At 34.9% G+C, this 16,506-nt stretch overlaps 1 protein-coding gene across 1 annotated transcript in view; it reads right to left on the bottom strand.

The window, feature by feature from the left end:
* The window catches only part of LOC150095119 (ecdysteroid-regulated 16 kDa protein-like), a 34,593-nt gene extending 23,956 nt beyond the window's left edge, over nucleotides 1-10,637 (bottom strand). Inside the window, exon 1 of the mRNA XM_090410938.1 lies at nucleotides 10,412-10,637. Within this exon, the coding sequence (XP_090267064.1) occupies nucleotides 10,412-10,481 (70 nt within the window). The 5' untranslated portion in view covers nucleotides 10,482-10,637. The remainder of the gene's footprint in view (nucleotides 1-10,411) is intronic.
* Nucleotides 10,638-16,506: the final 5,869 nt, after the last annotated feature.

A 16,506-nucleotide genomic window follows, 5' to 3' on the forward strand; every position in this document is an offset into this window, starting at 1 on the left:
AAACATATTCTTCTTTGGTGAGTAGGACTACTATATAGTTGTATTTTTTATAAATACAATTTTAAAATTATATTTTCTGCTGCTCTTGAACGTTCAAAAATATATTATATGCGGCTCTTATTACAGAAGAACTTGCCCACCCCTGGTCTATACCCTTCAGCCATTACTGACAGCTGAGCTCTATGCTATTAATGAATTAAGACTTTTAAGGTAGAGATTATAGCAGACAAGTGCCGCCACTCCTCCTTAAACTCTAAAAAAAAAGGTATATTATGTCTGAAATATGCAAGAGTTATACAGTCAATTGAACTGCTGGGTTAAAAATGCAAGTTTCTGGGAAGAAACCAAGACTATGCTTGGTTTTGGTTTCAAAACAAAGTTTTCCAAATGACAACTAAAACTGCACCTATAATGGTCTTCCTTCATGCAGCCTAGCACTATTGAATGCAATCTATATAATCATCTTATTTAAATTAAAAAATTATCCAATGCCTTTCATTGCCAAAGGAGGTAGGCAAAGCAGAGCTCCTTAATGAAGTTAAGTGGGTAGCTGGTCATCATTAAAATGTCAAACTGAAATGAAACCAAAAGGGGAGTGGGAAATCACTTATTTCAAATTGCTTTGCTAGTAAAAATTGAATTATAACAAAATAAAAATTTATTACTTATTTCAAATTACTAGCAAAGCAATTTGAAATAAGTGATATGGAGGATATTACAATGAAAACCAAGGATGAATGTTATATTTTCATAAGCTCCCTGGTAAATTCTGAAACTTAGGTTTCATTCTATATTTGGCTATGAAACATAGATAAATCCATAATATCCTTATTTCAATCTTATGCCATATTGAAGCCTTTCAACTACTTCAATAATAGAGTTAAATTTTCAATTCTCAATACTTCCTTTATCAGAAAAAGGATTCTGATGATGCTCTCTGTTGATGAGGTAGTACCTTTTATAAAATCTAGTGAGTATCAAAGTTGTAACAGGCTTATATTATTTTGAACCCTTTTAAGTTATATACACTAGAAAATATTTTGTCCTGCTTTAGTTTTGTCACTATAAAGAGTCTGATTGAAACAATTTAAAGAGATCCAATATACTGAATTTCATTACATTTTGCTTGACCAGAGCAGTATGAACATTCTCAAGCTTGAATCACTTGCATAAAAAATATCCACCAAAAAAATCCCATCCAACCAGAGTTGTTCTTGAACATGCAATTTCAAGGTGTTTTGCTTCTGCAAAAGGAAGAAATTGGAATGCATTGACATGTTTTTCAGTAACTGAAATCGCTGACATAATGAAAGTGTTCAACCACTCAGAAGTAAGGCTTCCCTGACGTCCAAAAATAAAAGTATTGTCTGAAGTTTCAAATAACTTTCACACATGCAAGTAGGACAGTGCAGTACTACCATAGAGGTGAGAAGGTTGATGAGAATAGTACTGTTTTCCAACTTACCAAATGAATTATATGCTGAAACTATTTCAAAGTAGTATAATTCTGGACAATAGAATTTGTTGCCACAGTGGTTTGGTTTACTTCTGTCACCAATTAAGGATAACTGACTAAACATTTTAGTTACACTGTTATGTTAGTTTGGTAACTATGAAGGATTCTATACCAAACAAGTATATAAAATGAAGTTTATGAAAGCTTTTAATATGACACTTGGGTAACAAAGTACTATAATCAATAGGATAACAAAATAAACACAAGTCATGTGTCACCCCCCCCCCCCAGTATAGACATATGGTTTAAGTTAATAAACTGCAATGAGATGTTTGTTTTGCTTACACCTGTATTTCCATACAGATGCAATCTTTCTTTTTCACTTATTTGGGACCCTGCCAAAATGCAGAATTCAAAACAATCAAGAGACAAGAAATTATATTCTTGTCTCTTGATTATAAATCAAGATACCTGTATGAAAGAAAATGTTCTGTGCATTATGGATCATGAGGAAATTTATGTAAAATCATCTGCCTGTGTATACAAATAGCCTAGTGGCAAAGAGGTTTTGAGTGCAAACTTGTTTGCTGACACTTAAAAAATATTTTAAAATGTTACCTTAATAAAAAAAAATAAAGTTATAACCCTACAAGTTTTGCAAGTTAGAGTTACAACAAAAGACTAGAAACAATTAACTGTACATATTAGATGTTAGTTATCAGAACTTTGCAATCGGTACGTGCAAATAAGCAACAGAATAAAAACATTAAATTCATTACTGTACACGTTTTGGAACACTGCTAGCTGTTGATGTCACATTCTGTGGCATTGCATATGTTGTATCCTAAGTCCATGGCAGTTAGATTTTTAATGAAACTTGGTTTCAGATTAAGTCCTGATTTTTGCTACATTGTGTGAGGATCCTTGACATTTGTGAGACTTCCTCTTTCTTTAAAAGAAAAATTTAGTAGTGGTGTGGGATGCCTAGCCTGATTTATGCTATTTTATTTTATTTTTTTTAATGTCTCATGTTCAGACCTGCAGATCTTCCCCAGCCTTCCTGTCTGGCTGCACAGCAAATGCCACAAATACATTGATTTTCAATTCTGAACTGCACTCTTGAAAGACAATTTATCACTATGATATAATTCACAGCTCTGATGTACTGTTATTTGATTACTCTACAAATAATATTCCTTGCTATCATAGAATTAAGTATACCAAATATTATATACTTGAATTCTACATAATGATAAATGCTTAATCTAGAAGACAGTCTTATTATAAAACGGATTCGTTTTTGTTAATATTCTGCCTAATTAAGCTCAATAAGGGACTGCCATAAGTTGAGTTTTGAAATTTTTTTAAATTAAACTCTTGGACATATAAGGAAACCTATGCACACTTGGTGTTATCTCTTTATTTGCAACCCAGATTCTCTTGCAGAATATGAAGAGGTTAAACATACAAATATAGTAATGAAATAAACGAGAACACACAAAAGAAATGCTTTTGTCACATGCTGTACAAATTTACTTATGAGTTCCATTTTTCGCTGTTAAATATTCAAGATAAAAAAAATTTACATCAATAAATCATTTTCATATACTACCGATAGAATCCGAAGTTAACAATATAAGGCGTTGTTGGCTACTCTGCAGTTCTTAAAATATTTTTTATATTGCTGGGTCAACAATCCGGTTATACGAATTTATATGGAAAGGGGGGGGGGGGGACAGCAGGGCACGTAGTCGGTATCAATACTGAAACAATGATCACGAAGGTTTGCTTGACCCGAATATCTACTTCGCATAGAACTAGACTGAAATAGTCTAATAAGCCGTAGACAAGGATTGTTTTAAGTATTTGCAGGCCAGGTTGGCCGAGTAGAATAGTATCAACTGATACACGCCGTGGGTTTGGATCCCATTATGAAATGGATGGGATGTTTAAAGTGGTAGATAACTTATATGGGCGGCGAGACCACCACCACCACCCTGCTTTGGAAGCTTGAAGCGGCTTAAAAAAGTTCACTCAGCGTTTCTTAAACTGTGTTCCATGAAACCCTAGGATTACACAAAAACTTGTCTGTATGTTCTAGGACAGGGGTGGGGAACCCCTCGCCCGCGAGTCTATTTCAATTCGCCCCTTTGCTGATGTACTTGTAAATAAAATTTTATAATAATTTAAATAATTAAATATACAAAATCAAAAATAACAAGCGCCTCCGTAGCGCAATTGGAAGAACGACGGTACATTGCGCCCTTCGATTGGAATAGGCCTAAGTTCGATTCTCGTCGCGACGGGAGGAATCTTTATCTGGTCGATTTCAATCGATGGTGAGTTAGCCGATCTCATACGGAGGTAGCAGGGTTTTTTCTCCCGGAAACTCGGGTTTTTCATCCCGCATACATACAAATCGGCCCTTCAGAACACACGCAATTTACAGACAAAAATTACTAGTTGTGGTGGTGTTGGAGGTGGGCGGTAGATGGCGTTGATTCGTAGTAGAGGTAAGGTGTAGAGACAGTTGAAGATGTCCTCCCGCGATGAGTCTTCGGACTCCTTGGAGGTATCAGGAATAATAATAATAATAATAATAATAATAACTATATTACATAAAATATGATCGTCATACGTCTGGCAACCATCAAATCGAGATCAGCCATTAAAATAAAAAGAAATCAGCAGCATCAAGAAGGAAATCAAGGGCGGCTAATATTTCTAAGCTTTCACAAAAAAAAAAGCGGTTTCAGCCTTCTCACTAAAAAGTTTTAAAAGGTAAGCTTCATTAACTTTGATGAAATATTTATTATTGTTTTAATAAAGTTCTCAGTTAAAATAAATATCATTTTTTAAATAAATTAAATATAGCCTTTGCTTCATTGTTATAATTATATGTCTACACAATTGTAATTAAAAGATACCATATCAGATGAGACTGTTGCACATTTACTTATTGAGATATATATTGCACACTACATACAAGAGTTAAAATTTGCCAGTCGCCCGCGGAAGTTTTTAAATTAGCAATTTTCGCCCTTGATACTAAAAAGTTTCCCCATCCCTGCTCTAAGACATCCCTTATAACTTGTTTTAGGAGAGAGAGAGAGAGAGGACTTCCGAATGAGAAAAATAAATACTTTGACAAACTGGTGGATGTGGGGGTACAAACGGTCCATCGTCTGGGAGTATGACTTACCGGTATTAGGACGTAGTGAAGGCGTTAATATTACTGTAGTTATAAACTTATGCATCGATTTGAGTAAAGCCTATGTTAGAGTTTTAGAACGACAGAAGTTATTGCAAGTACACTGCCGAAAGAGCATACACCATCAACGGGTAATCAAACTACTGCAGCAAAAAGTACTACACAACCTAATATTGATTTATACGTTAAGTTTTCACTTCTCAAAAAAAAAAAGTAACACCCATACTATTATTATTATACGGACACCTCCATGGAGTCCGAAGACTTATCGCGGGAAACAATCTATCATATCTCTCCTTAAACCCATCAACAGACAAAGCACTCAACTGACTCTTGGCAACACCCATTCACAACTCTCTGAGCAAAAAAAAGAATCTAGTCATTACCCCTGCTAACCACACCTTTGTTCAACTTCCAGGGATAACCCCTTATTCTGGTCCCTCTATCATATCCCTTCTTTTTCTTCTATCAACCAACTCTGCAATCCACACACCTTCAATCTATCCTCATAGGGAACATTTCACAGGCCACTCGCCTCTGAATCCTCTTCACTTCATCCCCAAGAAATCCAGAGAACCAGCCTTGAGCACAGTAATCCAGATGTGGTGTACCAAGGCCTTATAAAGAATATGTCCTCTAAACTTCAACTGTCTACCCCCCCCCCAATCTCATCTAAGCTTCACCTATTTCCTGGAGTACAATGCCATCAATGTGATACACGGCTTGTAATCTATTTATCCAAAATGCATAACTTTACAATTCTCCAATTAAACTGACATCCGTTATACTTTGCCCATATTGACAGCGTATTTAAATCGTCCTGCAAGCTCTATATCGCCTTAATTATCTATTACCCTGCTAAATATCTCGGTTCAGATTATTTCCTATATTATTTATGTACAAATTAAACAGAAATGATCTCTACACTGAACCTTGCGACACACCACTAGTCACCTGTTTCTGCCCCTCCGTATAGCACCTTTTGATATCTGTCCAGCAGCCACTCTCTTATCTAGTGTCATACCCATCCGCATTTGTTTTAATTTTATGTTACTTGAGTAACATGTGGTATATGTCAAATGCCTTTACAAAAATCATCGTGCAGCCATTTGTCCTGTCCTTCCTACATAACTTCGATTCTTGCAAAAAGATGAACAAATAACGTATTTGTGGACAGAGGCTGTGTAATAATATTATGGCTCCATCAAAACTTAAAAGGAAACTGGAAACAAAACACCACAATATGAGAATGTTAACTCATTTTTTAAAAGAAAAGACAAAAATCTCGAAAAAAATTATATAATTAAGACATCGTGAAACTTTTACATCCCTTCACGCTGCAAAATCAAAAAACCATAGGGAAGAATCGATTATGGTTTGCATGTTGGGTTCATTCCATGCAGTGTTAGGAGATAAGTTTGTTAGGAAAATAAAACAATGCTCTTTTCTATCGATGCTGTTTCGAATCTTGCACTTATGAGCGAATTATAAAAAATAAAAAAAATCAAACATTTTATGCTCGTCAGTTAATCGCATAAACATTGTTGATAAAACATTACTAAGTTAAATACGCAGCTTAGGGAGGGGGAACGAATAAAATAAAAAAAATTATGATCTGCTTGGAATTGAAATCTTACAACTAACAGTTTTGTTGTTGTCTTGGCGCTATTGGGATATTCTTAAGTGCTGATTTAAGAATAAGACTGCGTTTCAGTTTGTACCGATGGCACGGCTAATATACGTATCAAACATACAGGATTAGCCCCCACAAAAAATAAATAAACAAGGAGCCAAATATGATTATGCGGGTATCGCTTTGGAGTCAAGACCCATCATTCACTGACAGAGCACTCACGACCACTTCTGCCAACCCACTCCATCTTCCAAGCAAAAAAAAAAAAAAAAAAACCTTAGTTCTAGTACCCTTGCTAACCATATTCTTACAGTTTCTGAGGAACCCCCCTTCTCTCCCTTCCTGCCATGCACTTCAGTATCAATCCTATAAAAAAAACCTTAATAACTTATGCTTTCTAGCATATCTCCTCTTTGTCCAGCAACTAGTTTTTGAATCCCATAGGAAACAATCCATAGACCTGTCACAACTTTCTCACTTGCCTCTGAATTCTCTCAACAGCCTTATAAAAGGGAACAAATAACATTATTATCCCTGCTTGTCAGCGTGTTCAACAACCACGTGTTCTGATGTGCTGTTTTGACTACCTTTGCAATATTTCTTCTAACTTCAACTCCCTGCCCACCATCATCCCTGGGGTCAGTTTCCTACACTTCAATTCCATCAATATACGAGTAGTACACAGCATGTGATCTCTTCTTGCTAAATTGCATGACACACAGAAGCGTCAGGTTTAAATGCAGAGTTTAATCAGATAGTAACAAATATTAAAACAGTAAATTTTGTGGGCTGTTCTTTTACTTCACTGTTTGCAATGTTATCCGATGAAATGGGCACTTCTCGTAAGATATTATTAGCGAGGGAGTTCTGGTTTATTCGTGAGGTTGAATATTAATGACTGAGGCGGGAGACGAAATTATATATTTCTATCAACCAAAATTAATCTTGGACCGTTCTTTAAAAACAGATTGGAAGATGAAATTGTTATACTGGAGATATTTAAAATTTTGAACGAATTAGTTATAATTAAGGAATAAATAAATAAAAAATAAAAAAAACTTTGGATCCGTTCAATTCAACCCTACAAGAAATGTTTTCTCAATGAATATGTTAGCAGATCTAACATTAAAAAAAATATCACTTGATAATTTTTTCCCAAATTTCAGACAAAAATTTATAGGCGAACACTACTAGCCTTTAACTGAAATGGATCATCCTACTCAGTCATCCCTTCAACGTACTAATGCGACAGTTCATTTGCAAACCGCCATTGCAACCTAACGAAACATCGCGGACGTAATTTTCAACCTCTGTAACAAACATTGATAATCTATATTGTTCGATGCAGATTCATATAAGATTTGTGCATTTAGTGAGTAAATATATATTTTATTTAGTTGACTTATTTCTATAAGTGTTATGTTACTTTATAAATTAGTAATAATATGCATCGGGTTTCATTTGATTAAAGTATTCTGCATGTAACCTGTTTACTGTCAATTTCCTTTACGATAATTTTCATAGCGATTCCCGGAATTTTTTTTTTTTTTTTATGTATGGTTCTGGAGAGTCTTTAGACTAAGAGACTGATCAGCCCACCCATAATTATATTATTATTACACCCTCCATGGACTCGCCAGATCCATCGTAGGAGATTCATTCAACTGACAACATATCATACTGAATCTTAAAATCCTTACATACTTAACCATATTCCGATAATGCATTCCATTCACGGACAATTCTTCATGTAAAAAATATACTACTCACACACCGCTCTTCACCATACTTTTACATAACTTCCAGGGATGGCCTCTGGTTCATTCTCCAGAGGGGAAGAACCAAAACAATCTCCTCACTAACTTCGTCTTTATCATGTTACCCAGCGCCGGCCCTAGGAATTTTGTCGCCCCTTCTCCCTATTTTGCAACCCTCATTGTTACTAATATCGACATTACTGGGATCGCAATTAGAAATACTTTCCATGAGCTCAGAAGTTTTGGTTTCGGTCCTTTCACTTATTTTCTCTTGTACTAAATTAGCTGTTTCAGTTTTCAGATATTTTTGGATTCCCGCTTTGTTTCTGAATATCGCGTTCTTTTTCAGATTTTCGTTAGCGATATTCTGCGTCTGATAGTTTTTTTTTTTTTCTTTTATCAGCTATATTGAAATGTTAAAATTATTTTAAAAGTCAAATCCTAATAACTGTATCAAAAAAAGTATTATTAACAATCACTACACAACTGTATTTATGTATTTTGATTCCATTTCTTTAATTGGTTTACTCTTGACCAATTATCTCATAATGATCGTTTGGCCTCATTGATTAAATGAGATTTAACCTCAGGTCAAGGTCAACTCACGGCCAACAATGGAATAGAAAATAAATGCAAGATAGAAGACGTTTTACTATTGTCATGTCGTCTGATATTAACAATGACAGTGCGATATTAAACGCAATATAATACTATTTTAAATAATGATTTTTAAAATATACAGTACAATGAAGTTTTATTATGTAAAAATTTAACTAACGACATCCTGAAGTCTGGCTTGAACAGACAAAGAATAAATGACATTTTTATGATTTATTTTCGTATAGTTTAGGGCAATTTTGGCGCCCCGTGCAAATGCACGTGTTACACCGTCGGCCCTGTTTCCTCCTATCCACCAAACTTTGCAATCCAATTTCGTTATCCCTCTCCTTAGCCAACATTCCATAGTCTTGATGTTGTCTTAGTCACTCTTTTCTGGATCCTTTCCAATGTTTCCACATCACAATGAAAACCTGATGACCAAATCTTAGGACAACAGTCCAAGTGTGGTCTGACCGGTGCTTTATAAAATGGAACAAGCACCTCCTTATCCCTGCATGTTAGAGTACTTCTTATCATAGCGGCACTACGATGTGCAGTCTTTGCAACACTTGCAATATGCCCTCTAAACTTTAACCTCTGTCAACCATCACATCACTCTACAATCTCGAATCTTATCCACTTCCTGCAGCACCATCAATATAGTACACAGCCTTATATTTGTGTACTCCAAATGTAAAGCCTTGCACTTACTAATAATAAAACTATAACCCCACTCCTTTGTTCAAGTGAAAATTCTATTAAAATCTTCCTGAAGGGAATCAACATCAGCAGTGCTACTTATAATTCTCCAAAACTTTGCATCATCAGCAAACAAATGAAGATCCCCAGTCGGTCCATATGATATATAATTTAGGAACAAGTTAAACAGCAGGGGTCCAAGAAGAGAATCTTGGGGTATGCCACTAGTTATTCTCTTTTTTTGAGACTCATTGCTAAATATAGATGTTAATATAAAAAATAATGCTAAATATAAATTCCCAACCTTTCGTGCGTGGGATTCACATTTAAAAAAAAGGGGGGGGGGGGGAAATTTTGCCGCTCTTCTGAAAGAGTGGCAAAATTTCCCGCTCTTTCAGAAGTAAAAATAACAAGGACTGTTGGAATCCTTTACCATCATTCCAAGAAAAGGAAACACTTCAGATGAATTCGATAGAACAAAGGACGCTGTAAAAGAATGGACTGGATTTGACGAAATAATGATCCAAAATTATCAAGACTTCCAATAACAATATTGTTATTGGAAGTCTTTCCACTCAGTTGACTAGGTAATATAAGCTTCAAAATTCATTTCTTAAAACTTACATTCAGACAATTTTTCTGAAAATCTTAAAAAGATGTTAGCCAAGAACAAAATCATTTCTTTCATTCAAAACCAACGAAATAGAGGGAGATATTAGGAATGTGAAACATGAATGAAGTTGCTGTAAAGGCTTACGAAAGTACTTCATTAATGTAAAACTGATATTGTATGAAAATAAACCATTTGTATGCTTGATAGAAAACAAATAGAGCATGTTTTCAAAACCAGCATAGCTGAATTACGGAAATGCGCTTATTAGAACCAAAATACTTTTTTTTTAGCTCACGGTGTTGTATTACTGTATAAAGCAGCATGTATCGCTTCTTTATTCGTGAAATGTTTACAAGAAAGGCTTAATTAGCATATTTTTTAGATGCGCAGAATTAAAGATTACAAATATATTTGCAATTATATTTATAATTGATAGACTTACATCGTCTGAAGTTGACAGCTTCTCCTTGTACCCATATTACAAGCAACACAAATACCATTAAACGAAACATATTCGCGATATTACAGCGAAAGGATATATCACTATGAACCGTGCACTGAAATGCCGCTGTTATATTTATTTATAGGCGGTTGGACGCATCCAATCAACCAATTACTCGACCTCTGGTCCCCCAGTTTATGGCCTGTCGACCAGTCAGAAGAAATCATTCGAGACTATATAGTAAAGCCTCGAACCATATTTCCCCGTGAACGAACATTACGTTTTGCTTCTGTCAGCAAATAAGAAATGGTGTTGATTTACAATATGAGATGGATAGCCTTGAACATATCTCATACTGCGAGAATTAACAGTTCTCTAGCATTAAGCAGTAGGAGAATTTTGTAGAAAACTTTAAGCAATGGTGGCTGGCACTAAAAGTCGAACATCAGCGCCAGCCAAAACAAAGAATGAAAAGTAATATTGTCGGCTGTTCGATGCGTGTTGCTGTTGTGTTGTTTTTTTTTTTTTTTACTAGGAGTCGTTTGTTATAAGAAACCGGGTTTTATTGAGACTTTAAAAAAAAAATAAATTGCTTTTGGTATTTGATTTTTTTTATGCAGTATCTCCTCCGGTATTCTGACGAGACATGTTTACACATAATACACATATATATTGTAGACAATTATATATACAGTATGTAGTAATATACTGTATATATAATTAGAGGTACAGCAACCGTATTTGTTAATTAATTTTACATAAATACTGTATACCAAAAACAAATTACTCAACGGTAAGTTTTTTGAATGGCAATATTGTATTTTGCTGGATGATTCATATGATCTATTACAATTCTGTAGATAGAACCATCTCTATAGGAAGTATATTGTTCTGAATCACCAAAAATGCATGATTAAGCAATACGATTAAATAAAAAAAAATAATGATTTAAAATTATAATTATCAAAATTAACTTACCTTTTGAACTGATTGATATGCATAGAGATATAGTAAATATTTTAAAGATATAATATTATCTGAAGGTGCTGGGTGGACTGATGAGATATGGTTAAAATCGATGTTGTCTGTTTATTAATGCATTCATCATATCGTCTAGATCAGCGCTTTCCCAAACTGTAGGCCGCGGCCCCCTTGGGGGACGCAGGCTTTGTTGAAAGGGCCGTGAAATAATGAAAGCAAATTTAAAATGTTTTAAGACTAAGTAGATTTTTTTTTATCTTAAAAGAAACGTATTTGATTTTTATTATTTTTTATATTTTAATTGAAAAAAAAACACACACATTGGTGCTGGTTCACAAATTTTGCTTCCTGCGTATTTCGGCGCTTAATGAATATTACTAAACACAGTATATGCTTATTCATATAAGTTTCATTTCAAAGCAGAAATCTAAGAATTGCAGTTTCAAATATTTCACCTGATATTGACTTTTTGTGTATAGTTCGCCCACATTTTGTAGATCTCTGCTTGGCGTCTTGCCAAGAATAGTCGATTCATGCTGAAGGGGAAATGAAGGAAATACGAATTAGTCGCCAATACGCGAAATCACGTGCTTCATAGGTAAATTTTTCCAACTGTTATACAAGCAATATAGTTAACTACAATAATCATGAAAGAGAAGTTAATTTTCCGACGTGTAATAATAAGCTCATCCCTCAATACGGACTGATTACCCTAGTATCGGAATGGATTCTCCTCCTGTTGACATGCGCAGAAGTGTCGAAGGGTCTCGAATCTGTGGGCGTACTTATAGCAGTATTGAAACACATCCATCACATTAAATTGTTATTAAACTTCTTTTAAGTTTTTAATTCTTTCTTTATTACTAATCGTTTTACGTTTCATGTGCTTGTACTGCAAATGTACAATAACAATATATCTATCTATATAAAAAAAGAGATAATATGTCATGTCAAATGTATATGTAAGATGCTAAAAATGTAATATTTGCATTTGATTTTTGCAATATTCGCTGTATATGTTTTGTATTGAATATAAATATAATATATATTATAATAATATATATATATATATATATCTGTATTACGATTTTTTTCGAGGGGGTCCGTGAAATATTTTAATTTTTCCAAAGGGGGCCTTGACATCCAGAAGTTTGCGAAGCACTGGTCTAGATGGTTCCAATTATCTGATTTTCTTCTTCGAGAACAGTTCAGTGTCTCAAATCGTGATGTGGGTGTGTCATTGTTATATACTGGGTGTGCAAAGTATTACTGTGAAATGGAAAGGCTGTAAAGACCGTCCAGAAGATTGCTACAATCTTCTGGACGGTCAATGTACTGAGAAGTACATTGACCAGTGGAAAAGAGATGATAGTAGTTCCTTTGTGAAATGCCTTAATCGAATCACATCTGAAATGCTGTGCTTGGATTTCATCAAAAGTCTTTGCTGGGAATGAAGAATCTTAAGACAGGGTACAAATACAGGTGTCAAAATTGATTTCGAGACTATGAAATGTTGCCTGAGGATAGATTATGGGCATGTAAAAGAGTTTGGTAGATAAAAAAAAAATAAAGTAGAGATTATGATTGACATTTAAGCTGTTGAGAAATATTTACTCTGTGGACATTGAAGAGATTTTTCAAATGGTAGAACAAAAGGGAAGGTAAAGAATAAGATCTATCACTAAAAGTCAAGCAAGGACATGGTAGAGTGGTAACAATGCAGACAGTAAATGAGTTTAAGAAGTGGTACTATAGACTGTGGTATCTAAAACAGATTTCCCGCCATAAGTCTCGTTACTTATTGCGGGACTTCTCATTCTACTAATACTTCTTGCAACAGTAAATGGAACACTTACAGAAGGAAATTGATATGACGTAGTACGGAGTGAATGATCAGTCAAGAACAGCTAAATTTGTCAATCATTATTGACTACCTCAACAAGAACAAGACTGCTGTAGCTCAACCTACAGGTTTTATTGCTATATTTAGTAATTTCGTCTCTCTACCTGATTCACACTAGATTGCATTGTGTTGAAATAAATTCGTTTAGTGGCTCTGTCAAGTGCACTTGAGCTCCATTGTTTTGATCATGACCAAGTTATAAATATCTAAAGGTAGGTGTTAAATTTAGTTAAAGAAAAGTTAATTTGTTCCTAAAATGATGTTTTTTAATATTTAATCTGCAATTGAATTATATATATATATATATATATATATATATATATATATATATATATATATATATCAATCAGTATATGTCAGTACTTCATATATATATATACGGAGTACTGACTATATATATACACTGAAGCACCAGTACATCTGCATCAATCCTAATAAATTTTCCCAACTATATATATATATATATATATATATATATATATATATATATATACACACACACATTAGGAATGATGCAGATATACTGGTGCTTCAGTGCAATTTGAATCAAGTGGCTATGTGGTCTGACAAATGGGGATGTCAATTTACCATCAGTAAATGTAAGGTTTTGCACTTTGAATCTCAAAAAATAAAGCTGTGTAATCATATTGGAGACGTTGTATTACAGGAAGTGGAGGATTCTTGGGATATTGGTGGATATAGAATTGAAGTTCAAGGAACATATTACAAAAGTGATAAAAACAGCACAAAGAAATGCCAGTATACTGAGAAGAACACTGACAAGTAGAAATAAGGATGTGGTCATTCTGCTGTACAAGGCTTTGATTAGACCACATCTGGACTACTGCGCGTCGATTTGGTCATCTAAGTTCCAAATAAGAAGCAAGCTCTAGAAAAACTTCAGAGGCGAATGACAAGAGCAATATCGAGATTCTGGAGTACTGACTATGAAGAGAGGTTGAGAGAATGTAAATTGCAGACTCTAGTAAGTAGGCGGAGGAAGGGCGTTATAACTGAGACATATAAATTGTTAAGGGGTGCTTACAGAAACCCAGGATATTTTTCAAAGGAGAGAAGGGGATAGAGATAAGAGGTCATTCTTAGAAATTATATATGGGTGCGGTGCATGAGAGAGTGCGGTATGACATTTTTGCATGGAGAGTGATTGGCGAGTGGAATTTATTGCCAAATGAAATGGTGAGTGTGCACACACATTGAACCAATCTAAGACGAGGCATGATAAACATTATCTCTGTTAGAATGTATCTTACTATTGCCTCCCTTGAGTTTTGACTCCAGAAGGTATTTGTATAGGATTTAGATGGACAGAGAGTTGTAGAGTAGGTGCCCTCCCTAGATGAGTCTTTGGACTCCTGGAGGTGTCACGTAATAATAATAAGTTGACCTTCACCAAAGGTTTCTTTCCACTCCTTTCTCTTTGTGTAACACTAAACCTCCATATCCATTGTAATTTATGAAATGTTTGAAAATGTGTTGCATCTTGTGGGAATCTAGAACACAGAGGGCTAAAACATAGAAGACTGCCTGTAGATTTAATTTCCTCATCTGATAGTAAACCAAATCCACTCCTTAAGATGTAGTTCCTTCGAAGCGACATTCCCACCCACAAAAGGTTGCAATCGTATAGTACAAGGTTTCCCAAACTTTTTTTTCCGTGGCCTGGTTATTTTAATACTTCATCTTCATGACCCATTAAAATTTTTATTTTAGTTGGTCCGGAGCCCACTGGGCAAGGTACACGTAATCAGTAAATGGAAAAAAAAAATACGCTCTTTCTCGATGCTTAACTCAAACTGATCAAGTAGAGTGAGTACGTGGCGGGCGAGTAAAACAAACGCCAGACAGTCAAACGATTCGGCTGGTGGCGCGCTTGCCACCGCGCAGCCTCGCCATTAGTTGAGCTATTTTACTGCGAACAAAGAGACTGTCAAATGGCGACGCGGACGGAGCACGTTTTTCGTTTCTATTAATTACATTATATATTCATTAATACCGATTAAAACCTATTTACTTGTATTTTAGAGTTTCGTGAAAAAAAGAAAACCCAAAAACGAAACAACTAGATTTTCGAGAGTTTTTTGTTTTAGACGACCCGACATTTAGCTTTCGTGACCCGATGCCAGGTCGTGACCCACCATTTGGGAACCCCTGCTTTAGTACAGTGATTGGCTAACGGATAATAATCCGAAAATTTACGTTTAAAGACTGAATATTGAATTTCTTCAAATTGCCCAATTAAGCTGTCACTGCAGCCCTTCAGGCATAGACGCTATTGACAGATATTCCAATGACGTAGTGAGTACTCTCTACATTCACAAACATTCATTTCATGGAATTTTAACCCATGAGTTGTTGTACATTGGATCCACTCAGATGGTCAAATAAGGAAACTTTAGCAGTCACTCCTTCAAGATTCTTAAGGAACATAACAACAACAAAAAACATAATTATAATAATTATTATTACACGAATGATAATAATAATGCACTCCAATTTAACCAAGAACTTCATTTCAAATTTTAGTAACTTTTATGGTCTTAGAATGTAAAAGAATAAATGTTTACGGTTCCAATACCACTGTTATAAACTTCCATCCTGTGTTTTATTCAAGAGATAAGTTTATCACAACGTTAATATTCCATGCAACACAACTGTTGTACGGTAAGCTAAGTCTGAGTATGAAAAGAAACTGGCTCTACAAGCTAAAGAGAACTCAAAGGATTCTATTTATGTCACAAGTAAAAGAAAGAATGAATATGAAAGAATAAATTCTGCTGAATGTAGTTCATATGTGGGTGACGAATGCAGAAGAGGTTGGTCAACTAATGAGTGTCAATTTTAGTAAAAGCAATTATCTTGGAGTATACAACATCATGCTTACTGCTACCTCTTCACAGAATGAGAAACTCAGGTATATGAGGAGGAGGGACTAGAGAGCTGTTGCACAAATAGAATAAGAATTTGGCTATAGTGACTGGTGGGATAGCACAGATGCTAAAAGAGTGTTCAGCTGAACTGGTTATTCCTTTGACCAAGCTATATAATTTGAGTCTCAGAACAGGGAAGATTCCAAAGAAGGAGTGGAAAGAATGTATGGTAATTCCATTGCACAAGGGTAGTACAAAGACTGACGTATCCAGCTATCGACCTATCAGTATTCCTGAACTCGTGGTGAAGATTTTGAAAGTGG

The sequence above is a fragment of the Typopeltis vanoorti genome, chromosome 21, assembly GCF_054136105.1.
Source record: "Typopeltis vanoorti isolate ZY-2024b chromosome 21, IOZ_Tvanoo_1.0, whole genome shotgun sequence".
NCBI classification, from domain to species: Eukaryota; Metazoa; Arthropoda; class Arachnida; order Uropygi; family Thelyphonidae; genus Typopeltis; species Typopeltis vanoorti.